Here is a 26,820-nt window from a genome sequence, read left to right as displayed (position 1 = left end):
GGAGTAAAGTGAGGAAAGAAGGCTCACAGGTGCAACCTTCAGTGCATAAACTTAATCCTTTTGGTTTCAGTTAGGTACCCAAGCCTTAACTGTGCCTGATGCTCTCCAGTTCAGATAACCATGTATTTACCCTCTCAAGTCTAGTACCAGCTTCGGGGAGGGGCAGTTCCTTGTATACACAGAGGAGGGAGGGGACCCAAGGGTCTATTCGCTTCATACATAGTCTTTCACCCTCTTTTAGCCCCACCTTCACCTCATTCAGTACCTGTTGTCACTAATTCAACTTGAGCCTTTAGGGAGTTCTATGATGTAAACCAAATTGCTTTTCTGCTTTCCCATTGCTGGCTTTAGGATTCATCTTTCTTTCCTCTAAATTACCATTCATCTAAAGACTTTCCACTTTGCAAAACTTTTGTTTGTCATGTTCTGTGTTTGTGGGTTATTGCCTTTTAAACATTTACTATTTTAAAATAGTAAATTTAATATTTCATTATTAAGTTAATTTATTTTAAAATTTACTCTTAAAATTTACTATTTTAGTAAGGTTTCAGAAGGGAACAGGTTTTTGTGAGCATCTATTCTTTAACTGATACTCTGCCTGAGATGTGTATGCCTTATTTTTTTCAGGCTAAGATACCTTAATTCTAACCAGACATAAAGGAACTGTGCCGGTCCGGTCCTCCTCTTCCTTTCTTCATATTCTTTGTTTGCAGCATGCAGTGCAGAAACTAGAGAAAATGGAGTAAACGATCTGGAAAACTTACTTTATTATACGAAACCTAAACAGTGATGTCACGGTTAAAAACTTCTCACATAAGCATTTCGAAGTGTTCTGGTCTTGTTTTTTGTCCTTTAAACAAATGTATGCATTTTTGTGTAACATATTTTACACTTATTTTACCAGTATCACAATCAAGAGCTAGTTATGCTTATTGTATGTGGCCCAGTTTTAAGAATTGGAGAATAGATGATCTTGCCTGCGCCTTGAGTTCCCAGTCTAGTTTACTGTTGAGAGGGAGTATCTATTTCAGTTTTTCCACATTGTTTTGTTCTCTAGCCAGTCCCTTTTTCAGAATTTACTTTCGCACCTAAACTGGTTATTCTGCTTTTAAAATTTGCATGGTAAAATGCAGCGTTTTTGCTCCTACCTGCCCGTTTCTTAAACATAAAAAAGAGAGCAGGTAGAACTAAGCTATGCAGTTGCACTTCCTTCAAAAAGGTTGACTGGAGGTACTGTTTTGGTGCCTGTTCGGACAAGACATGGTAAAACTGGTTATCCTGACATTACCTCCAGCTACAAAAGAGTAGCTTTCTTTATCCCGATGCCGTCCCACCCCCCATTACAGTGCGGCCGGTATTTGATGCTTCTCGCTCCCATCACAAAGTTCCTTTCATTCTAAACAGGATCAATGCTCAACAGCTGTCCCTGGCTTCTCGGCTCCAGTTTTATCTGGGCCGCGCTTTAAAGTTACAGAGACAGCACTTACGGAGTGTGATCCTCGCTACCCTGCCAGGCAGCGGGGCGAGGTGCTCGGGGGTCCGGGACGGCGGTAGCGAGCCCCGCGGTGCTGCGAGCCCCGGGAGCGCGAGGACGGACGGCCGGCCGAGGTCACACGCCGGGTCCCACTTCGCGTTTGGGCCCGGAGGTCATTCACACCGATGCACTCGGCAGTTCTTAAACCTCTTCAGCCAGGATCTCCTGGTTTGAAAGTAACCCGGCCCCGGCCAGCGTGAGCCTGCTGGGAATGCAGGCGCCAGGCCCTGGCCGGCCTAATCTGCAGAGCAGCCGGCCCAGGAACGCGCGCCTCCTTGCTTTACGGCAAGGGAGCGCGCGTTTGCGACAATGTGACGCCAGCAAGTTTTGGCGGGAATAGCCCTACATTTGGATTCCTGTGGTGGCGGGCAAAGGACGGCCTGGTGAGGAAGGGCGGCCGGTAGAGGGGGGAAAAGCGCCTGGAGCCGGAGTTCGGGGGCTACATGATTTAGGAGGAGCACAGCGAGAGAAAGTTCTCAGCGCCGAGCCTAGAGGATCGGAGAGACTCCTGCGGAGGGGCGGTTTCGGAGGGTGGAGGAGTGGGGTGCCAGGCGGTCCCCGTTGTACGGGAACTGGAGAGAAGACTTCCTCTGCTGGCCGAGAGCACCCGAGGTTTGGGCCCCAGCCGTCCGCGTGTCACCCAGCCCTTCCTTCCGCTTCTTGGGGCAGTTTGGCTCCGCCCCGGGCTCCTCCTGCCCTTGGGAACGGGGCGGGGGTGGGAACTGGGAGTGAGCGGGTCGGGAGGTGCGGCTGCGGTCCTCGTAGCGATTATTTCCTCCTCCACTAGCCCGCATCCCCTTACTCTAGCCCGACGCTTCACCTCACACCCCCTTCCCCAGTCCCCCACCGTAAAGCACTGGTCCCCCAACTCCTCCGCGCCACTGGTACGTTTCCTCGGCCGCCTGGAAGGCGGCGTTTCAGCCTTCGGTTTGCGTGGGAATGGGGCTTGTGAGTTACCAACGAAATGCCAGAGTTTAGAATACTTGCTTGTGCTTTAAAGACTTGGGTAAAATACGGATGAGGTGTAAGGGGAAACCAGGAGCTGTGATTCACCTTGAAGAATCACGGCAAGAGGCGGAGCTCAGCGGCTTTACAGATGATTGAAGCGTGTCCTCATCCACCGTCTTTTCTGGGTTCCTGCTTTTACAGCCGGGGGACTTAGTGGAGTCATGGCAGTGCCCTTTGTGGAAGACTGGGACTTGGTGCAAACCCTGGGAGAAGGTGCCTATGGAGAGTGAGTTTGAGTCCTTTTACCCTGACTTCACGCTTGCTTTAGTTTTCTGTCTATTGTCTCCTTTGAGTACAAGTTGGTTGTTTTGGAGAACAGATCTTTGCATTTGAAATCTAAAACTTTGGGGAACTGAAGCTACACAATCTTCTGTAAGGGTTAATTTTTTTTCTTCCTTTTCAAAACAAAACAAAACAAAAACATTCTCTTCCTAAAGAGCTAGAGGAGACTTCTGAAGTCAGTTTCTCCTCCCACATACTCCTTCCTGGGGTTCAAACATAGTGGTTAAATGAGCAAATGAACAGACTCTGGAGTCGCGTTACCGGTCATTGTTCTGTGTTCTTAGGCAGGCTTCTTAATGTCCTTGTGTGCCTCTGTAAAATGGATATCCCACAGGTACTTAGAACAGTTACTGTAGACACATACAGTATCGGATTAATAAATGCTAGGTAATGTTATTACAATTAAATGAATAGAGCAAGAATGAAATCTTGCCGTTTGGGACATCATGGATGGACCTAGAGGGTATTATGCTAAGTTTAAATAAGTCAGACAGAGAAAGACAAACACTGTATGATTTCATTTAATAGGTTGAATCTAAAAAACTAAACAAATGAACAAACAACAAAGAGAAGCAGAGTTAGATACAGAGAACAAACAGGTAGTTGCCAGAGGGGAGGATGGTGCTGGGGAGGAGAGAAATACCTGTGGTACAAACTTCCAGTTGCAAAATAAATGAGTCTCCAGTATGAAATGTACAGTGTGGGGAGTATAGTCAAGAACTATGCAATATCTTTGTAAGGCGACATATCCTAACTAGACTTATCGTGGTCATTTTGAAATGTATAGAAATATCAAGTCACTATTTTGTAACAGGAACTAACATAGTGTTGTAGGTCAATTATGCTTCAAAAACAAACAAACAAACAAACTCATAGAAAAAGAGATCAGATTTGTGGTTACCAGAAGCAGGGTGTGGGGGAGGGGAAGTTGGATGAAGGCGGTCCAAAGGTACAAACTTCCAGTTATAAGATAAATAAGTACTAGGGATGTAATGTACAACATGATAAATATAATTATCACTGCTGTATGTTACATATGAAAGTTAAAAGAGTAAATACTAAGAGTTCTCATCACAAGGGAAAATATGTATCTTTTCGATTTTTAAAATTTTGTATCTATATGAAATGATGGTTGTTCACTAAACTTGTGATAATCGTTTCAGTGCTTTATGTCAACTATAGCTCAGTAAAAGTGGAAGAAAAACAAGTTAAATGAATAGAGCATGTGTATATGTGATGTGGCCTAGAATTGCTATTATCCCATTTTAGTTTATTAAGAATTTATTAAATGACTTGGATGTACAGCATAATGACTTCTTTGGAACACTAGCTATCATACTTCACATTTCAGAAAGGAGTAGTATCTGTTGAGAACATGGCAGAAACCATTCCCATGGTTTCTCCCAGGTGGAGAAACTAATAAAGGTAAAATAGTTTTGGATGAGTTATGTTTAACCTTTTGAAGTTTTAAAAGAAATATAATTCAAATGTCTGGAATGTTATAACTCTTCCTTTTTCTTTTTAGAGTTCAACTTGCTGTGAATAGAAGAACTGAAGAAGCAGTTGCAGTGAAGATTGTGGACATGAAGCGTGCCATAGACTGTCCAGAAAATATTAAGAAAGAGATTTGTATCAATAAAATGTTAAATCATGAGAATGTAGTGAAATTCTATGGTCACAGGAGAGAAGGCAATATCCAGTATCTGTTTCTGGAGTACTGTAGTGGGGGAGAACTTTTTGATAGAATAGGTATGGAAAAGATTGAAGATAATTCTTATGCTACATAAGTTTTTAAATTTGTTTTTTAATCTTGGGACTGCTGCTTGTTCATTGTCCATTCAGACTTGCTTATGCAATAGTGAAATTGGAGTAAATTTTCTTGTTTTTGCAACTTATGTAAACACTGAATACATATGTAGAGTCATCAAAGAAACTTTTTTCCCAAGTTGTATAAGTGATTTGGGTTGCGATTGCTATTTTGTAGAGTTTAAGAATGGTAAACTGTGGTCTCATGGTGAAGTATCATAAGTGTGATGTATGCATATGCAGAAAAAGTTTTTTTTCTTTGTAGACATTCTAGTCTCATGAAATCATTGCATACATTTACAGATCCAAAATAATAGCAAGTTGTTACATAAGTGAAATTGAGAATTTTCTACGATTGCTTTATATATATTAAGTAAATTCTGTGCTTGCTACTTAAATGTTCTGTGTAGATTCAAAGTCTTGATATTAAAGAATACTAAGAAGTACATAAAATATATTCTGTGGATCTAAATTTATTATTTAGAGCTATTGTATTAGCAGTTAAAAAGTGATTATTAGAATCTTCAATATCTATCTCAGAAAAGAGTTGAGAATAAAAGAAATCAAAAGTTAATGAGGGAGATAAAAATATAAAAAGATAACTGACAATAGAACCTTTCTTAATAAAACTGTATTTCCTGAAGGAACTTCACAGGAATTCACGGTTTTGTAGTAGTGCGAGAAATTATATGACGTTTAAATTTGTTGTTAAGTATTTAGTGAAATCAACTTAGATTTGTGTAGGCTTCCACTTTGACAATTACATTTCAGGAGTGGAAAAAATATTGGCATAGCATTTAGAAGAAATTAGGGGAGAATTTGAAAGATATCAAATAAATCATGGTTAGTGTAAGTAGGGGCTTTCAAGGTATGGCTTGCATTCTTGATTTGGGTGATAGTTTGTTATTTCTCTGTACTTTTCCTGTGATGTTAATTTATTTTTGCCACTTAGCACATGGGGAAATGTGAGTTATTAAGTACTATATGTACTAGTGGACTCCAGAATCTTTTAATTGTTAGCATTAGATTCTCTTTGCTAAAGTACGATAACAAATGTTTAACTTTAGAATTAGGAGACTGTGTGGTCGATGACTGATTATATTTACCTGGTGAACTAACTTTCATAATTAATTCTTATAGAGCCAGACATAGGCATGCCTGAACAAGATGCTCAGAGGTTCTTCCATCAACTCATGGCAGGGGTGGTAGGTACAGTTGTCTCTAACTTTTACTTAAAATTAGTCTTAGTGAAGTAAGTTACCCTATTCTGGTATGCTTTCCTCTGCTTCTCTTTTAGGTTTATCTGCATGGTATTGGAATAACTCACAGGGATATTAAGCCAGAAAATCTCCTATTGGATGAAAGGGGTAAGTTTAGCATTTTGTCGCTGCTACCTAATCATTTTAGTACAGCCATACAAAGGCAGGATCAAGGCTTTCCATTACCGAAATTTCAGGGCAAAAAATATGAAATTGAAATACCCTGGACCTTAGCCTTGACATATTTGTTCTTTTTAATTTATGACTTGGATAAAGATGCAGGGCTTTTAGTTACATTTTATGGATGTCATAAAAACTGAGAGGGATGGATAGTGTTAGTGTTAGCTTATAGAATCAGGATCAAAAAAGGTGACAAATATCCACTGCATATGAGGCAGTGATTTTTGTCTGTTTTGTTTAATGTGTTAGAATAGTGCCTGGCAAATAGTAGGTTTTCAAAAATGTTTATTAGATGAATGAATTTAGCAGACCAGAGAGGTGGGTCAGATTTAACACATACTGGATTGTTACTCAATTCAGTTTTTGGATTGAAAAAAACTAACGAAATAAGTACGGTTTAATGGCATGTCTTTGGCAGCAAAGAAGGTTTAAAAAGACTTACTAGGCAGCAGACTTCATATTAGTCACCCGTGTAATTTGATCATTGGAAAATTAAGGTGATAAGGTGAGAATGAGGAAGGCAGCAGTCCATCACTTCTCTGGAAGGCCACGGCGGGAATAATAGGTGTTTGGGACAGTACTGTGAAAGGCATGTAGACTACTGAAGTACTTTTATAGGTGAGTGACCAGAATGATGAAAGGGCTAGAAACTATGTAAAATAAGGCATAATTGAGGAACTCAAGGGAAACTTGCTAATTGTTAAATACAGTTCTTCACAGTATGTGGGTGAAAACTATATGGAGGCAATTTGGATTAGTACAAGGATGACCCTCATTAATGGATCTGCCCAAAAACTTAATAGGTTGCTTTGTTGTAGGTTTTTTTTTTTAATTTAATTAATTTATTTTTGGCTGCGTTGGGTCTCCATTGCTGCGCACGGGCTTTCTCTGGTTGCGGCGAGCGGGGGCTACTCTTCGTTGTGGTGCACGGGCTTCTCATTGCGGTGGCTTCTCTTGTTGCGGAGCATGGGCTCTAGGCACGTGGGCTTCAGTAGTTGTGGCACGTGGGCTCAGCAGTTGTGGCTCATGGGCTCTAGAGCTCAGGTTCAGTAATTGTGGCACACGGGCTTAGTTGCTCTGCAGCATGTGGGATCTTCCTGGACCAGGGATCAAACCCACATCCCCTGCATTGGCAGGCGGATTCTTGATCACTGCGCCACCAGGGAAGTCCCTGTAGTAGGTTTTTAACAGGAGATTCAAACACTGGATTATTAATTATCAGGAATATTGTAAAGGGAATTTAAACATTGCTTGGCTGGTTGGACCAAAGTACTTTTCACATCTTGTCCAACCCTGAGGTTTAGTGTTTCTGGCATTATCGTGCCCCATCATAAGTACCAGTGTATGTTCTTATCAGCCTTCTTCTACCTCTTTCCTGAACTCTATAATTGACCTTCATACAAGGGGATAAATTAAGCCAGCTTATATAAATAATGGAGATGTGAGTATGTAATATCTGAAATGTGAAAACTTTGTTCCCAAACTAAAAATACTGTTTTTTTTTCTCTTTATAAAGATAAAAGTAATCATGAAATAAGATCAAAAGTATAAAAAAGAAAGTAAAAAATCACCAGAAATTCACCAATCAGTTATAACCAGTGTTAATATTTTGGTTAATATCTTTTAGGTATCTTTTTATTAACCCATCTACTAACCTAGCTACTTAAGATCTTTCTTTGGTTATTTAGCCTTCTGCAAGTTGTTCCATAAAGTATGTAGCAAAATTTTAGATATTCAAAAAATTTGGTGTATTGGGAAAAGGAACTGTAGAATGATCTGTTGATGAATCCCAAGAAATGAGAGCACAAGCTGGGAGACTTCCTTTTGCTTCTATTTTTCATTCTATGTCCATTACTTTTTGAATACTAATAACTTTGATGGTATTATAATCAATTCTTCCCTTTCCTCATATACAAATTAAGTCCTTTTTTTATTAAATATAGGTTTCAAGCTACATAAAATCTTCTAGAAAGGAAGGATTGCAGTTAGGAAAGGGAAGGATTTATAGGAGGTTTCAAAGGAAACAGAGTGTACTTAAACTAGGTGTTAGGTGAGTGGATGTTGATTATAATGATTTTTCATATCTTGCATATTATATAAATAATCTTTTGTTTCTATTCAATAATAATATTTTTTTAAAAAGAAATAGAACATTATCAATATAGTTGAAGTCCTCCTCTGTATTCCTTCCAAATGTGTGCCCCTTTCTTTTTCTCAGAAGTAACCACACTCCTCAATTTAAAATTTGTTATATACAGTTCTCTAAGTATTACATCACAGACATAGTGAAACAACGGACGCTAAGGAATACTGTGGTCATCCATTAGTATTTTCAGTGATTACTGATTATAGGTAACTTGGAACTCTTAATCTCAGTGATTTGTCAAGATTGTGTCATATATAGCTGTTAAAAGGATAATTACAGTAGCTACCTCCCAAGTCATAGAAGTAAACATCAGTGGCTTACATATTATATTGGGTGGATGTAATTGATTTTTAAAGAATCAGTTCCCTGTTTTGGGACATTTAAGTTGTTTCTAGCTTTAAAAAATATAAGGCAGTGATGACTATTCTATAAATTAACACAGGCCAATATAAAAATTAGGTCATGTTATAATGAATATTTGTTATGGCACTTGCCGTTTTTTCCATTTATACCTGATGCCATGTCAGTACATATAGATATACCTTGTGTTTTTTTGTTTGTTTTTTGTTACCTACATAATCTCATTGTACATGTGTACTATAAGATTTAATCATTTCTTTATTGATGGACATTTAGGTTATTTACAAACAGTATTGTTGTGGTGTGGATATCCTTATGTTTGTGGATTTGTGGAAGTATTTTTGTGGGTATGGTCCTAGAAGTGGGAATTCCTAGTTCAAAGAGCATGAGTATTTCAAATTTTGGCATCTTTTGCCAGATTGCTTTCTAAAAAGGTTGTACCAGTTGATACCTGATAATAGGGGAGTCTCCCCTATCTCTGAAGACTAGGTTAGATTCCCTTTCTGTAAGATCTTGTAATGTTCTGTATTTTCATAACCTCGACAGCAGTTGTTATTGTTAGTCTTCAGTAATTTATCTACCTACGTGGCTAGCACAGTGTCACTCAGTTACGGTAGATATTCACTAAGTGTAGTTAAGGTGAAAGTTCTACCTATAGCTTGTGTGTGCTGAAGATGGGAAGTTAGAGTGGAAATTTGCTCTTCTGGTTTGTTTTCTGTACAGAGTTCGTCCTCCTTTTCTAAACTTAGCCACCTTGACAAGAAGTTCTGGTGGTTTGCGGGTCTTTAGTTTCGGTCCAGCCAGCTGGGTTTGTCCGCTGCTGGAAAAGTTGTGCCTAGTATGTTATTGATGTCTCCCTCCTGCCCTCTGCACAACCCGATGAGGGCATGGCTCTCTTTTCAGTGTTTAAGTCTGGAGTGCTCTTTCCTAGAAGGCCCGTTTGACTCCAGGATCTTTCTTTAATCTGGTCCATACTGTTTGTGTATTGACAATATTTGTCTTAAGATAATAGAAGCCATGAGGCCTTTTTCTAGTTTTAACTATATGATGATGTCTTTTATTTCTTCTTTTTTAAAATTTCTTTTTGGTCATAACACCAGTGGTTTTCCAATACAACTCAACTCCTTTAAGTATATCTATTTACAAAACATTTTTATCCAGTGCCATCCTCTTTTCCTTTGGTTTAGATAACCTCAAAATCTCTGACTTTGGCTTGGCAACAGTGTTTCGGCATAATAATCGTGAGCGTTTATTGAACAAGATGTGTGGTACTTTACCGTATGTTGCTCCAGAACTTCTAAAGAGAAAAGAATTTCATGCAGAACCAGTTGATGTTTGGTCCTGTGGAATAGTACTTACTGCAATGTTGGCTGGAGGTAAGAGCTTTTTATTTATTTATTTATTTTTCTGCGTAATTTTTTTTCATCTTTATTGGAGCATTATAATTGCTTTACAATGTTGTGTATGTTTCTGCTGTACAACAAAGTGAATCAGCTATATGTATACATATATCCCCATATCCCCTCCCTCTTGAGCCTTCCTCCCACCCTCCCTATCCCACTGCTCTAGGTCGTCACAAAGCTGATCTCCCTGTGCTATGCAGCAGCTTTGAGTTTTTTAATCATGATAAAATTCCTGTCCTTAGGAAAGCCAGGTTTCTTATACCAAAATAAATGAAATGAACCAAGGGGATCCATATTTATGTGATAGTATTTTAATATTAACTTATTTATAACTAAGTTGGAACTTTTAATCCCAAAGGTTTTTAAAAATGAAGTATGTATAGCTATTAAATGAAATATCACAGTAGCTCTCTCTTTTAAAATTCATCTGAATACTTTTGGAAAAGAGTAAGGCAGGAAGTGGACTATCTATCTTAGAAGTGCCTCTAAAATTTCTTAGAGTTGGCATTCTTAGTTTGGAAACCATATTGAATTAATTTGGAGGAAACTTTTACTGGATTTGTGTCATTGATTATTTTCCCTTAAAATTGTATAATGATTTGAACACTCAGAAAACTGGGACTTGTTTCTTTTTTAGAATTGCCGTGGGACCAGCCTAGTGATAGTTGTCAGGAATATTGTGATTGGAAAGAAAAAAAAACATACCTCAACCCTTGGAAAAAAATCGATTCTGCTCCTCTAGGTAACTGGGTTATTTTGATGTAAAGTACTGATTTCTTGGATAATGAAGCCTAGTGCTGTTTGAATTTTTTTCTTACATTTTTTTTCTTTTTAACTTTTAAATCATTATGTAAATAATCCATGATCTTTATAGATGAAGTAGAAGAATAATAAATTAAAAAATTGTAAAATCCAACCCTTATAATCCCAGCACTCAGGAATAGCTTTTTTTTTTTTTTTAACATCTTTATTGGAGTATAATTGCTTTACAATGGTGTGTTAGTTTCTGCTTTATAACAAAGTGAATCAGTTATACATATACATATGTTCCCATATCTCTTCCCTCTTGCGTCTCCCTCCCTCCCACGGAATAGCTTCTTTTAATGTTTTGATATGTGCTTCTATATTTTGTAGTAAAAACTATGTGTTTGTTATATATGTATATTATTTATAAGTATGTGTGTTTTCACAAAAAATGACATCCCACTATACATGTTATTTTGTAACCAGTTTTTCTGTGTGTGTTAATGCTTTGTGAACATTTTTCATGACTATAATTGTAGGTCTACATCACTGTTTTTAAAGACTGTGATGGTATTCTGCTATATGGACATGGCTTACTATACTTATCCAGTTCACCTTTTTAGAGATTCAGGATTTTTTCTAATTTTTCACTGCTGTGAAAGAGATATGATGATCATCCATATAACTTAATCTTTGCACATACCTTTAAATTATTTAATTAAAGTAAAACCCCAGAAGTGGAATTGCAGGGTCAAAGATGTATACAGTTTTTAATTACTATTGTTTACTTTGCCAAATTGTTTTCCGGAAAGTTTGTACCATTTCATCACAGTCTAACTAGTTTACATTTAAACTTTTTTGTTTTGGCCATGCTGTGCGGGATGAAGGATCTTAGTTCCCTGACCAGGGATGGAACCCGTGCCCCTTGCAGTGGAAGCGCGGAGTCTTAACCACTGGACCACCAAGGAAGTCCCTTAAACTTTTTTTTTTGACTAATCTAATAGGCCTACATATAAGAAATGTATTCTGTTTTCTATTTTTATTTTAAATTTAGTACCAATGAAGTTGTATATTCATTGTATATTTATTAGCTTTTAGTCTATTTTTGTGAACGTGTCTGTTTTGCTCATTTTTGGTAGGAAGCTTTCTTTTTACTTTATATGAGGTTTTTGAAAAACATATTAATGTCATTAGATCTTTGCATTCGTTACAAATATTTTTGACAATTTGTCACGTATTTTTATTTTGTTTATGCTATTTTGACATGCAGAAGTTTTATATGTATTTTTTAAACTTAACTTTTTTTTTTAAAGTATCTATTTATTTATTTACTTACTTATTTAGGCTGCACTGGGTCTTAGTTGCGGCATGCGGGCTTCTTAGTTGTGGCATGTGAACTCTTAGTAGTGGCATGCATGCGGGATCTCGTTCCCTGACCGGGGATCAAACCTGGGTTCCCTGCGTTGGGAGCATGGAGTCTTACCCACTGGACCACGAGGGAAGTCCCCAGAAGTTTTATATTTTTATTTATTTAAATCTAGTACCTGTCCTTTGTGGTTTCTGACTATATCATCATGTTTGGAAAGGTCTTCTCTATCCTCAGCATTAGAAAAAAATTACCTATGTTTTCATTTATGTTTTTAAGGCTTTATTTTTTTCATTTAAATCTTCAGTCCATTAGAAAATTATTTTGGTGTTGGGAGATGAATAAATTCTTTATCAATATAATTAAGGTACCTTAGGATGATGGTTGCTTTTATTACTGTCTCTTAAAAAGTTATTGGAGGGACTTCCCTGGTGGTCCAGTGGCTAAGACTCTGTGCTCCCAATGCAGGGGGCCTGGGTTCGATCCCTGGTCAGGGAACTAGATCCCACATGCATGCTGCAACTAAGAGTTCACATGCCGCAACTAAAGATCCCGCATGTGGCAGTGAAGATCCCGCGTGCGGCAGCGAAGATCCCGCTTGCAGCAGCAAAGATCCCATGTGCCGCAACTAAGACCCAGCGCAGCCAAATAAATAAATAAATAAATATTTTTTTAAAAAGTTATTGGAAAGTGAATTTCCCTTATAAAATTGTGTGAATGAGGACTTAATATGACATATTGGAACAGTGAAGTTTGGTATTGAAAATGGATAAGAGGGGGTTTTTTTGGTATCTTTGTATAAATATCATCAAGTGAAGAGAAACATTTCCACCTAGCTCTTGTTCTATTTATTTGCAAACAACTGAGAGTCAGCTCTGGGAAGAATATTCAAAGATATAGACAGTAGCAAAGAATGACTGCATGAAATTAAAGCAAAAATTCAGTAGCTTTATTCTTTCTCTTCCCCAGAAATAATATTTGGACATAAGGAAAGCAATAGAGGATGTGTGTTCTACACCACAAGCTGTAGGCTTTTCTAATCTATTTGAGTCTTTTATAAATGTTGTCTTAATGTTTTGTTTTCAGCTCTGCTGCATAAAATCCTAGTTGAGAATCCATCAGTAAGGATTACCATCCCAGACATCAAAAAGGATAGATGGTACAACAAACCACTCAAGAAAGGTAATATCCTTAAAATACAAGTATTTTTTTTTTCTGTGAAAAAAAGGTACTTGTAAAGTCAGTATAAGTCAACAACACAAAAGAGCTGTGGTCTCTGTCCTCATGAAGATTATAATGTCTAGTACAAAAACCAGAAATAGAAAAAATAATTTTAAGCTCATTAATAATTATAAAGTGGAAAGTCAGGGTACTACAGCTAAGAATTTGACCAAGTCTTAAATGACAAAGAACACTTATCTTGCTGAGGAAATCACGTTAAATCTAAGATTTGAAGATTAAAGGGGAGCTAGCCAGAAGAGTAGTAGCAAGATGAGTGGCAGATTCTGAACATGGAAGCGGCATCTAGGATGTCTTGGAGGTTAGAAAGTGGTGCATTTGAGGAACTGGAGAGAAGGCCAGTATGGCATGGACCATGTCTGGCTTGTTCATCATTGCATCACCTGTGCTTAGCATAGTGTGTGGTCCATCATAGGCATTCAGTAAATGTTTGCTGAGAAAGTAAGTGAATGGAGAAGGGAGAGAGGGAGAGAGGTTTGAGATGAGGTTGGAGAGGTAGATAGCAACCAAACCGTGGAAGACCTTGTAAGCCACGTTAAGGATCTTGGGCTTTAACCGAAGGCTGTTGGGAGAACCTTTTGAGAGATTTTAAGCAAAGAAATGACATGCTTATGTGTTTGGTTTTGAAAGATCTTTCTGGCTACTTTATTTCACTGTTTTGGATCCTAGATGTGAGAAGATGGTAGGCTGGACTAGGTTAGTGATAGCGGGATTGGAAAGAAGAAGTTGATTCCAGAGAAATTTAAGAACTAGAGTTGATAATACTGGTGATTGTTTATATGTGGAAAATTAAGGAGAATGAGGAGTCAAAGGATGTCTCCTTTCTGGTTTGAACAACTGTGTAAATGGTGAAGCCATTTACTTGGATGTAACTCAAAAGGAAAAACAGATTTGCAGGGAAATTGTATTTGATTTTGGACATTTTATTTGAATTTGAGAAGTTAAGTAAAACTGTCTCATAGGAGTGTGTGTGTGTGTGTGCGCTTGTGTGCATGCATGTGTGTAACTCAGGAAACAGGGCTAAGCTGGAGATGTCGATTTAGGTGTTTTCTGTAAATAGATGGTGATTTAAACTGTGGTAGTAGATTAAATTGAGTATATGAAATCTTAAGGAATGCCACTGTTTAAGTGATGGGCAGAGGCCAGAGAAACAGAAAAGTAGCCAGAGAGGTGGGACATCAGAAGAATGTGGAGTAAATTTGTCCTGTGGATTCCATGATATGGCAGTTATTCATGATCTTGGCAGGAACAGTTTTGGTGGAGAGTTAAGAATAAACTCTATTGTACAGGGATTCTAGTGTAAAAGAGAGTTAAGCAGAGTGTAGACAGCTCAGTAAAGAAGTTTGGCTGAGAGAGAACAATAGCTAGAGATGAATGAGGAATTTTTAACTCTTCCCTGAATGTTTCTTTTACCTTTCACCGTATTCTGATTGAAATCCAGCTCTCCCCTGAGGACATTGCTTCTTCTCAGGTGGTAGGTGTTTTCTTTCCTGCACCCTCATACCCTTGATCTGGGAGTGGAGCAGGCATCCTCCTTGTTCTTTCTTCACATTCCTCCGCCCTTCATTTTGAATCCTATTATCAGACTCTACCACCCACTATTCCCTCGTAATAATCACCTTCTGAACCTCAAATTAAAATGCCTGCCACATTGTCACTCTCGCCAACACAGCTCTTGACGTAATTTTTGTCATGGTTCTTGGTAATTTAAATATTCATTTAGATGGTCCTTCCACTGTCATCACCTCACATTTCCTTGACTTTCTCTCCTCTAGCGATCTTGTCTTCAAGCATCCTGCTCGGACCACCAGTATATTTTTTTCTGGTTTCCTCCCTCCAGTACCCTGACTCCAGCAACCCTTTGACCCCACCTGGACTTGCAGTCCATCAATTCTACTACCTTTTCACTGTCTTTTATCTGCTCCCTTCTCGGTCCCGAGTTCCATCCTCACTATTTTAAATCCCAAGGTTAGTCACTGTAATGACTTCTTTACATTTATCTTCAACTTCCTTGCCCATTCTCTCTTTTTCAAAAAAATTTATTTATTTTATTGATTTATTTTTGGCTGTGTTGGGCCTTTGTTGCTGCGCACGGGCTTTCTCTAGTTGCAGCGAGTGGAGGCTACTCTCTGTTGAGGTGCGCGGACTTCTCATTGCAGTGGCTTCTCTTGTTGCGGAGCATGGGCTCTAGGCACGTGGGCTTCAGTAGTTGTGGCACATGGGCTCAGCAGTTGTGGCTCGTGGGCTCTAGAGTGCAGGCTCAGTAGTTGTGGCACACGGGCTTGGTTGCTTTGCGGCATGTGGGATCTTCCCAGACCAGGGCTTGAACCCGTGTCCCCTGCATTGGCAGATCGATTCTTAACCACTGCGCCACCAGGGAAGTCCATTGCCCATTCTCTCTTCATCATACTTACTGAGCAAGTCTACCTAACCTAAGTTTAATCCTGTTTTGTACCCACTCTACACTTAAACCTCCACAGCTGATTGCAGCTGGAGAAAAATATGCAGCACTGTCTGCTTTAAATTTAAGATCACTGATCTCAAGTGGGCCCTTACTCCTTCCAGGCAATCATAATGCATTTCCCCACTTCTTTCACAACGCTACTCTCCTAAATCACATTTTTATACCTTTCATTTTCTCTTCAACTTCTAATACCTCCTTCTCCATCCTCACTCTCAGTTGGTGGCAATACTTCCTATTTCACTGGGAAATAGAAGCAATAACAAAGGAATTTCCGCAAACTCCTACCACCATCTCCACCCACCTGATTAACTGCCTCTGTGCTCATATACTCTGCTTTCTCCCGTTGCTCTGGGTAAATTGCTCCAGATATAAACCAGCCCTTTCTCTTGTGCACTAGACGCAGTTCTCTTTTGCTTACTCAGTCTAGCAATTCTTCTCTGTTTCTGCTTCATTATTAACTCTTCCCTCTTTACTGGATCTTTCTTATCAGCATAACAACATGCCGTTTCTCCCATCTTACTGCCTGATAACATAGTGGGCTTAATAAAATATTTGAATGAATGGATTAATAAATAAAAAGGTTGGTTAAACTTAAGCATGTTTAAATGGTTTGGGGGTAGATCCAGTTGAGAGGAAGAGACTCAAAGTCTAAGAGAGAGGGAATAAAAGAGCATCAAGGTCCCTGAGGAGAAAGGAGGGTATGGGCTCAACTACAAGTAGAGGGATGGACATTTGATGGGAGGATGGAAGGGGAGAGGATGGGTAGGAATGCAAGTAAGTTAGCAGATTTGGTAGTGGCAAGTTGAGGGAGTTTCCAGTGACTTTATTTTCTTTGTGAAATGGGAGATGGTATCATATGCTAAGTAATGAGGTCCTGGAGGGTGGTCTTGGTTAATCTGACAGGAGTATAGAAGTTTTGAAAGAATCATTGTGGAAAGGGAGAGGAAACTGACTAGAGAAACATAGGACTAACTGTCCGGGTTGAGGATCCAGCTGAGGGTAGTAGCCATGAATTTATAGTAGCATCATATTCTATATAATGATTATTTTAGGTAGAGCTTTTCTAGAGGAGCAAAGAAGATTGGGTAGAGCAGACTCATGATGTTCATTGTCATCATCACAAATTATTTTTTATTTTAAAAAATTTTGATGCCTTAGCTGGGTCTGTCAGTCTTCATCGAACATTGTTCTGTTACTATAAATGGTACCATTAAAATTATGGCCTGCACTTGGAACATACTTACAGGTCAGGATTTATGAAATGTGTAGTTTGTACAATTTGGCAAGTGAGTCCTGCTAAGTTCCTAACGACCACGTTTCTCATAAAATCATGTAGGAAGAGCCACTATTTGTCGTATAAGTATTTTGTGTTAAATAAATGAATTTAGATATGGTTTTACTTCTTCAAGTTGTCAGCTGGGTTAATTAAAAAATATCTGCATAGAAAACGTGAAAGCGTTTGTATTTATGTTTTCTTTTTTAGGGGCAAAGAGGCCCCGAGTCACTTCAGGTGGTGTATCAGAGTCTCCTGGCGGATTCTCTAAGCATATTCAATCGAATTTGGACTTCTCTCCAGTAAACAGTGCTTCTAGGTAAGACTGATTAATAAAAGATCAAGTAGTTGTTGGATATAATAGTCCCCATGAAAAATAATACATGTATATATTGTTTTCTTATGATGAATATAATGTTTTTCAGTGTGAGAATGGTAATGTGATATAAGAAAGGCCTGATGAATTTTATTTAAAGATATACTTTTCTCCATATCTTAATGATGCAGTGAAGAAAATGTGAAGTACTCCAGTTCTCAGCCAGAACCACGGACAGGTCTTTCCTTATGGGACACCAGCCCTTCATACATTGATAAACTGGTACAAGGGATCAGTTTTTCCCAGCCCACATGTCCTGATCATATGCTTCTGAATAGTCAGTTGCTCGGCACCCCGGGATCCTCACAGGTAAGGTTTTTCAAATAAATAATGGCAGCCCTTTATTTTTTATTGTCTTAAAGTCTTTTTTTTTCTTTTAATATATAAATCTAAGAAATATAATATTAAAACTTGCTACAGATTTTTTTTGTTTTTTGTTTGTTTTTTTGACCACATCATGGCACATGGGATCTTAATTCCCCGACCAGGGATAGAACCCATGCCCCCTGCAGTGGAAGCGCAGGGTCCTAACCACTGGACCAGCAGGGAATTCCTAGGGGAGACTCTGATGTATAAGAATCTTAAGTCAGAGAAAAAATTTTCAGACCAAATAGCTATGATATGACTGCTTTTGGTGATAAATCTGATGATTTATTCAGCTTTCCTCTATTTGACATGTAGAACCCCTGGCAGCGCTTGGTCAAAAGAATGACACGATTTTTTACCAAATTGGATGCAGACAAATCTTATCAATGCCTGAAAGAGACTTGTGAGAAATTGGGCTATCAGTGGAAGAAAAGTTGTATGAATCAGGTATGTTTCATTGATTTTCGTTATATTTTTTTCCTGAAGAAAAATTTAAATATTTGAATAAAAAACTATCATTGTCAGTATATTTTAAAAATATAAAGTAATTAGTTTAATTTGAAAAAGAAACAGTTGAAACTGAAGAAATTTAAGTTAAATGTTCTTTATCGTAAGAAATAACATTTCTTAAAAGACTTCTCTAAGGTTATTAAAGACACTAAGAGACTCAAGTCATTCTTTAAAACTATGTACTATACTTAAATTGTAACAGTTAACAATCGACTCCCTTCTATGAAAGATGGATCCATGAACAATTCCACATTTCCTCCATCTCCCTGCTCCCATCTACCAATTTTTGTTGTTTATGTTATTATAGCATTTTTATAACATTGACATTCTAATCTGTCTTCAGGCTTTTCACAAATCTTAATATCATGAAAAACAAAGAGAGGAATATTTTGTATTAAAGGAGACCAAAGAGGCCTGATAAATAATGCAATGCATGATCTTTCACTAGATCGTGGATTTAAAGAAAAAAAGCTATAAAGGATGTTATTGGAACAGTTGGGGAAATTTGAATATGGGTTTTATATGAGATAATGTTTTTGAATCAGTGTCAGATTTTTGGTGTGATGATAATATTGTGGTTTGTAGGAGAATGTCTTTGCAGGAGGCACGTGGTGAAGTGTGTGCCGTTGATAACTTAGTTTAAAAGCTAAAAAAAAAAAAGACAATCACATAAAAAAAGAAAAGTAAACATGCTATCTAGGTTGATAAGGCCAATAAAGGGTTTGTGGTTATTTATTGCACAATTCTTCCAGTTTTTCTGTAGATTTGTAAGCTTTCAAAATTAAAAGTTAGGGGAAAATATTATTGTGCAGAAATCTGAGGCCAGCCTGATTTTCCTCTCACTTGTATAGATAATTCACTCGTTTTTTTTTTTTAGGTAGATTTATTGAGATAAAACTCATATGCTATAAAAATTATCACTTTAACCATTTTAAAGTGTACAATTTAGTAGTTTTAAGTATATTCACAAGATTATGCAACTATCACCATTTAAATCTAGAACCTTCCACTGCCCCCCAAATAAACTCCATACCAATTGGCAGTCATTCCTCATACTTTCCTCCCTGGCAACCACTAATATACTTTCTGTGAACTACCTATTCTGGACATTTCATATAAATGGAATTGTATAGTATGTGACCCTTTGCGTTTGTCTTCTTTTACTTAACGTAATATTTTCAAGGTTAATTCATGTTGTAGCATTTATTAATACTTTATTCCTTTCAATGGGTGAATGATAGTCCATCGTGTGGATAGACTACATTTTGTTTACCCATTTATCCATTGGTGGACTTCTGGGATGTATCTACTTTTTGGCTAAACTTTTCTCCTTTGTTAATAAGGTATATTACATTAATTGATTTTTGTATTTTGAACCATCTTGCATTCCTGGGATAAATCCCACTTGATCATGGTGCATAATTCTTGTAGTGTGTTTGATAGATTCAGTTTACTAGTATTTGTTGAAAATTTTTTTGTGTTCATAAGGGATTTGAACTGTAGTTTTCTTGTGATGTCTGGCTTTGGTATCAGGGTAATACTGACCTCGTAGCACAAGTTAGGAAGTATTCCCTTCTCTTCTATTTTTTGAAGAGTTTAAGAAGGATTGATATTAATTCTTCAAAGGTTTGGTAGAATTCCCAGTGAAGCTATCTGGTCCTGGGCTTTCCTTTGTTGGAAATTTTTTGATTGCTGACTCAATGTCTTCACTTGTTATAGATCTATTTCCTCTTGCATCATTTGTGGGAGTTTGTGTGTTTCTAGGAGTTTGTCCATTTCATCTTGGTTATCCAATTTGTTGGCATACCATTTTTTGTAGTATTATAGTCCTTTTAGATTCTGTAAAGTTGGTAGTAACATCCTACTTTTATTCCTGATTTTAGTAATTGGAATCTTTTTTTTCTTTTTTTTTTTGGTCAGTCTGCTAAAGGTTTGCCAATTTATCTCTTCTCCTTACTATGTTTATCATTTCCTTCCTTTGGATTTACCTTGCTCTTTTTTTCCCTAGTTTTTTAAGGTGGAAGGCTAAGTTGTTGATTGGATATCATTCTTTTTTAGTGTAAGTGCTTATAGGTATAAATGTATGTCTGGGCACTGCTTTTGCTGCTTCCCATAAGTTTTGATATTTTGAGTTTTCAGTTTTTTTCATATCAAAGTATTTTCTAATTTCCCTTGTGATTTCCTTTTTGGTTATTTAGGTATGCTGTTTCATTTCCACATATTTGTGAATTTTTCAAAATCCTTTCTGTTGTTGGTTTCTAATTGCATTCCATTGTGGTCAGAGAAGATATTTAGTATTATTTTAATTATCTAAAATTTATTGAGACTTGTTTTGTTGCCTAATATATGGTCTATACTGGAGAATGTTCCATGTGTGATTGAGAAGAATGTAGATTCTGTTGTTGTTGGGTGAGGTGTTCTGGGCATATTTGTTAGGTCTAGTTGCATTATAGTGTTGTTCATGTCTTTTATTTCTTTGTTTTTCTTTTTTTTAATTTATTTTTTAAATTTATTTATTTTTGGCTGTGTTGGATCTTTGTTGCTGCGCGCAGGCTTTCCCCAGCTGTGGTGAGTGGGGGCTACTCTTTGTTGAGGTGCGCAGGATTCTCGTTGTGGTGGCTTCTCTTTTGTGGAGCACAGGCTCTAGGCACGTGGGCTTCAGTAGTTGTGGCATGCAGGTTCAGTAGTTGTGGCTCGCAGGCTCTAGAGTGCAGGCTTAGGAGTTGTGGTGCATGGGCTTAGTTGTTCCGCGGCATGTGGGATCTTCCCAGACCAGGGCTTGAACCCGTGTCCCCTGCATTGGCAGGCAGATTCTTAACCACTGCACCACCAGGAAAACCCTATTTCTTTGTTTATCTTTGTCTAATTTTTATATCCATTATTGAGAGTGGAATGTTGTACTCTCCAGCTGTTATTGCTGAATTCTATTTCTTACTTTAACCCTGTTAGTTTTTGCCTCATAAATTTTGGAGTTTGGATTCTAGATAAATATATGATTATAATTGCTATATCTTCTTGATCATCTTAACATTATATAATGTCCTTATTTGTCTCTTGCAAAAATTTTTGTTACAGTCTTTTGTTTGATATTAGTATAGCCACTTTAGTTCTGTTTTGATTATAGTTTGCATTGTATACCCAACAACATGGATTTATAATTATTACTTTATGTGGCTGTCTTTTTAAATCAGGTAGGGAAAAAATAGATGTTACAAACAACAAAATTGATTATTATTGTCATTTGTATTTACCTATGTAAATTACCTTTACCAATATTTTTTATTTCTCCATGTGGATTTGAGTTGCTATCTAGCATTCTTTCATTTCAGCCTGAAGGACTTCCTTTACTATTTCCTTTTTTTTTTTAAATAAATTTATTTATTTATTTATTTATTTTTGGCTGTGTTGGGTCTTCGTTTCTGGGCGAGGGCTTTCTCCAGTTGCAGCGAGTGGGGGCCACTCTTAATCGCGGTGCGCGGCCCTCTCACTGTCGCGGCCTCTCCCATTGCGGAGCACAGGCTGCAGACGCGCAGGCTCAGTAGTTGTGGCTCACGGGCTTAGTTGCTCCGCGGCATGTGGGATCTTCCCAGACCAGGGCTTGAACCCGTGTCCCCTGCATTGGCAGGCAGATTCTCAACCACTGCGCCACCAGGGAAGCCCTACTATTTCTTTTTTGGGCAGGTCTGGTAGTTTCAAACTCTATCAAATTTTAATTATGAATGTCTTAATTTCTTCATTTATGATGGATAGTTTTGCCAGGTATGGACTTCTTGACAGTTTTTTCCTTTTAGCTCTTTGTGTCATTCCACTGCCTTCTGGCTTCCGTGGTTTCTGATGAGAAATCAGCTGTTAATATTATTGAGGATCTCTTGTACATGATGTGTCACTTTCTCTTGCTGCTTTCAAGATTCTCTTGTTGTCACTGTCTTTCAACAGTTTGAATATGATGTATCTTGGTGTGGATCTCTTTCATTTTATCCTAGTTGAAGTTCATTCAGCTTCCTGGATGGGATTGTTTTTCATCAAATTTGGGAAGTTTTTGGCCATTATTTTTTCAAATGTTCATTCTGCCCCATTCTCTCCTCTCTCTCTGGGACTCACATTGTGCATATTCTGATACACTTGATGATGTCCCACGGGTCTCTTAGACTGTTCATTTTTCTTCATTCTTCTTTCTGTTCTTTAGGAACAGTCTCTACTGACTTCTTTTTTCCTGTGTGGGGGCCATATTTTCTCATTTTTCTGTATGCTTTATCCTTTTTTATTGAAAACTGGACATTTTGAATATTATAATGCGACAACCCTGGAAGTAGATTTTCCCCTCTTCCCAGGGTTTGTTATCATTGACAATTGATGTAGTTTTTGATTGTTTAGTGACGTTTCTGATCAAATATTGTAGTGTCTGTCTTCTTTGTTGTGTGTGGTCTCTGAAATCTTTGTTCTGTTAGCTCAATGGTCAGCTAATGATTAAACATTAAATTACTGGAACCAAAAGCTAGTTTTTGCAGATGGGTTCTGTGTGCATATTCGGGCATACCGTCGATACCCAGCCAGGCAGTTTACAGCTCTGCGTTAGCCTTCACTTCCTGCTTGTGTGGTGCCTCATGGTCAGCCAGAGGTAGAGCTTAGAGACTTCTCAGACATTTCTTGAGGATGTACAGTGCCCTGGGCATAAGTATAGCCTTTACAGTCCCAGGAATATGTGAGAGATTTTCAGAACTCTTATCCCTCAAAAACATCTCACTCCTAAACCTTTCCTTACAGCCTTTTTAGGTAATCTGTTTGTCCCAACTGTTCTGCATTACCCCAGTAAGCAAGGGTTAAAGCGTTTGCCTGTAGGTACTTTTGACAGATGCTCCCCAGGTGGCAACTTTAACCCAAGTCCTGTGTAGTTAGGCAGGCAAAATAAAGACAAGTGTGTTGAGCAGGTCTTCCAGGAAGGTAGAACAGCTTAAGACAGTTTATGAATGACGTTTATTCTTGCATTTGTACCTGGATCTGGAATGTGGATGGTTATTTTCAAGCCTACTACTGAGCTAAGGAGTGGGAGTTGGGAATAAGGTAGTTACAATGTGAGAAAGCTCATCTGTTTTGTATAAGTGCCCCTGTGTTGCTGCAAGCTTTTCGTTAGTTTCCAGTGTTCTGAAAAAGTTGATTCTGACAGTTTTTGCCAGATTTTTCATTGCTTTTGTGGAGTTAATGGGCTTTTGAAGTTTCCTAATCTGCCATTTTTACCAACATTACTCCTCAATTAATTCTTTCTGCCTGACTCTTTGGAGAATTTTCTTTGTCTTTGAAGTTTAATAACCTACTTAAGATGTGCTGAGTGTCTTGTGTTTTCCCAGAACATAATGTTGTTCCAGTGTTGCACCATTGTGGTACACCTGTGTTTCTTTAATAGTCATTTCTTGAAGTGACAATTATTAAAAATGTTGTAATTTGGGCTGGGCTCAGCTAGGCAAATCTGCTGATCTTGCTTGGGGTCATTTATCCAGCCGGAGTTGATGGCTTTTCTGTGGTCCAGGACAGCCTTATCCACGTTTGGGGTCTTGTTGCTGGCTGTTGGCTACGCCTTTCTTTCCATGTCACTCTTCTAGCCTGAGCTTCTAAAACACTGAAAGTGGAAGTTGAAAGGCCTCTCAAGACCTTCACTGTCTTCTGATTGCCGCTGTAGCTTTTTACCCACAAATCTGGCCTCTCTTTTTCTTTCTTATGTTTTAATAATCTTGTTTTTCCTCTCAGTCCGTTTTTATTCTCTCTCTCTCTCTCTTTTTTTTTTTTTTTTTTTCATTTTTTGGCCATGCTGCATGGCACGTGGGATCTTAGTTCCCCAACCAGGGAACAAACCCACACCCCCTGCATTGGAAGCGTGGAGTTTTAACCACTGGACCACCAGGGAAGTCCCCCATTTTTATTCTCTTCAATTGTTTCTTCTTTCAGTTGTATCTTGGTAAAATACTAAATTTATTTTGTTGCTAAGAGTTCACATAGACTCAATCCCCGATAATGGGGCTGCGTCCTGTTTACAGGTTGGTCTGGTTGGACACACACATACCCATTGGGAGAGGAAAGTCCTAGAAGGAGTGGGATTTTCAGCTGGCACAGCTCCTGTTATAGAAGCGCCTCTCAAATTTTTATCCCAGTAGTATCGCTGAACTAAGATTATAGTTTTTATTTAGAGTATTTTCTGCCTACACATCTGGTTTGACCTTATTTTTATTGTCTTAGGTCACTGTATCAACAACTGATAGAAGAAACAATAAACTCATTTTCAAAGTCAATTTGGTAGAAATGGATGAGAAGATCTTGGTCGACTTCCGGCTTTCTAAGGTATGTAGAATAGAACACTTTTTAAAAGAAAAAACTTTGTTTTGCTCTTTTTAAAGAAGTATTACATGTTCATTTTGGAAATTTTAGAAACACAAAAAAGTATAAAGAAGATAAGAATCAACTTTAATTTTATCATCCAAAGAGAACACAGATTTATTTTTGATATTGTATTACAATAACCTTACTATTACTTATAATATATGCTCTATGGAATTACTCTTATGTGTAGTTTTTTTTAAATAGCATTATATTTATAAATATATGGTAACTGGTTTTTTAAATTTAATATTATGAACATTTGTTCTTGTCATTAGCTATTCTAAAACAGTTTTTTCAAATGACATTTTCCTTATTATAAAAGTTTTTGTTTTTTGTAGAATGTGTAAATAAATAACAAATAAAAAAATTAAAATAGTCCTAAATTATTTTCATCCTTAAAATAATTACCCTTAATATTTTGTAGCAGTCTAAGCTTTTTCTTATTGAATTTGTGTTTAATATTTTTTCATAATAATTATGATTTGTCCAAATGTTTGCACATTATAATTAATGAACCTTTATCTGTTTGTTACAAGCTACTCTATGATTAATACTCATATACATGGAGTTTTATTCACATTTCTGATTCTTTCTTTAGAAATTAGTGGTTCTGAGGTTACAGTTTTAAAGCCCTTGACATATAAGACCAAAATAGCATTTTCTCTGTTTACCGAAAGATTGTGTGTGGCTCTAAATGAGGTTGGAGGAGTTGGTCACATTCTTTATGTTGGAGATTTGCTGCAGTGCTATTGTCCAGATGCTTGGTATGGAATTAAATTAAGATCCTAGTGTAGAGAAACCCTTCTCATAACTGAATCACTGGCTCTGTTGTGGCAAGACTTAAAGCGTAGTTGTGTAGCTTATTTTTAGTTTATAAACGCCTAGTGCCTATGAAAAACAATGACATAGGTCCAGAGATACCAACCCTTGAAATGGACAGAATGCCACTGTTTCTGCTCTCTGGGCCCAGGGTGGTGGGAGCAGTGATGGGCCCAAAGTCAAGTCAGAATTATTTATGTAGCCATTTCTTCTACCAAGATATTTTGTATTCATAAGAGGACCGGAAGATAACTGTAGCTGGACATATCCATGGATGTTTGTCTCTACTTACCCCTAAAGAAAGTTTGATTTTATGGCATAGTCTCTTTTTCTTGTTTTTTTGACATTAGTTTTGGATATTATTCCTAATATAGGGTGATGGATTGGAATTCAAGAGACACTTCCTGAAGATTAAAGGGAAGCTGAGTGATGTTGTGAGCAGCCAGAAGGTTTGGCTTCCTGCTACATGATAGATCCACTGGCTCTGGGATTCCTGGTGAATATAGTGCTGCTATGTGGACATTATTCTTCCTAGAGAAGATTATCATGTTCTGCAAACTGCAAACAGTAGCCCCTGAAGAGTTGTCTTCCCTCTAGCCAAACAATTTCCAATTCTTTTTGTATGTTCTTCATACAAATAATACCTATATCTTAATTGTAAGTAAAACTTTGGGGAAGGGATAGATAGAATTCACTAGATATTTCTTCATCTGCATTTAGTGTCTGAATTTGAGACCCACCTGGTGGAAACCAAGCTCTGGGGATACGTGAGCTTACCAGCTTTTATACCAACATAATGAAAAATGATACTCTTGTCCCATTTTTACCAAAACATTAGGTTTCATCCAAAAAGTACATATTTCCTCCACTTTGACTTAATTACATGGATAAATTAGTAAAAACAACCTTGTGATTTTGGGACAGTAGATTTATCAGTCTGTGAAGTGAAGCCAGCTTCAAAAAATATATCCCCAAGATTTGTACTTATATTTTAAAGCCTGACCAGGTGTATAAACCTGTTTTTGAATTATAATTATTAATTAAAATTGCAAGTAGGTATGTTTTTTCTGGTGTAGGTAATAATATATATGATTGGTCTTTCAAGTAGAAGTTGAGCATAACCTCTAGTGCTTAACTACCTTTACTCAAAATTACTGTTGCACATTTTAAATATTTTTCTATATTATTTTCTACTTTCACAGCTATATTTTAATTCTTTATTACAGAAATAAATTCTATTTTGAAAATGAATAGCTAACTCTGTGAACTTATTGGTGACTAAGCTTCTAGGTGATAAGGCATGAAAGAAGGAGGGG

General features: G+C 37.6%; 1 protein-coding gene across 5 annotated transcripts; it reads left to right on the top strand.

Moving 5' to 3' along the window:
- Positions 1–1,878: 1,878 nt before the first annotated feature.
- Positions 1,879–26,475, top strand: CHEK1 (checkpoint kinase 1). Of its 5 annotated transcripts, none has more exons than XM_061202425.1 (13): positions 1,879–1,917; positions 2,684–2,768; positions 4,350–4,573; positions 5,771–5,835; positions 5,928–5,997; positions 9,763–9,951; positions 10,616–10,720; positions 13,175–13,270; positions 17,275–17,383; positions 17,572–17,749; positions 18,122–18,253; positions 24,545–24,646; positions 25,879–26,475. In XM_061202425.1, the coding sequence occupies exons 2-13, from the start codon at positions 2,704–2,706 to the stop codon at positions 25,972–25,974; spliced, it is 1,431 nt and encodes a 476-aa protein (XP_061058408.1). In that variant the 5' UTR covers positions 1,879–1,917; positions 2,684–2,703; the 3' UTR covers positions 25,975–26,475. The 5 variants fall into 5 exon arrangements, with proteins under 5 accessions (XP_061058408.1, XP_061058407.1, XP_061058410.1 ...); XM_061202424.1 differs by having other exon boundaries at positions 1,903–2,146; XM_061202427.1 differs by lacking the exon at positions 1,879–1,917 and having other exon boundaries at positions 2,683–2,755; positions 4,350–4,426.
- Positions 26,476–26,820: the final 345 nt, after the last annotated feature.

The sequence above is a fragment of the Eubalaena glacialis genome, chromosome 10, assembly GCF_028564815.1.
Source record: "Eubalaena glacialis isolate mEubGla1 chromosome 10, mEubGla1.1.hap2.+ XY, whole genome shotgun sequence".
NCBI classification, from domain to species: domain Eukaryota; kingdom Metazoa; phylum Chordata; class Mammalia; order Artiodactyla; family Balaenidae; genus Eubalaena; species Eubalaena glacialis.
The sequence above is the reverse complement of the archived record's forward strand: the minus strand, read 5'-3'. Positions and strand labels throughout refer to the sequence as shown.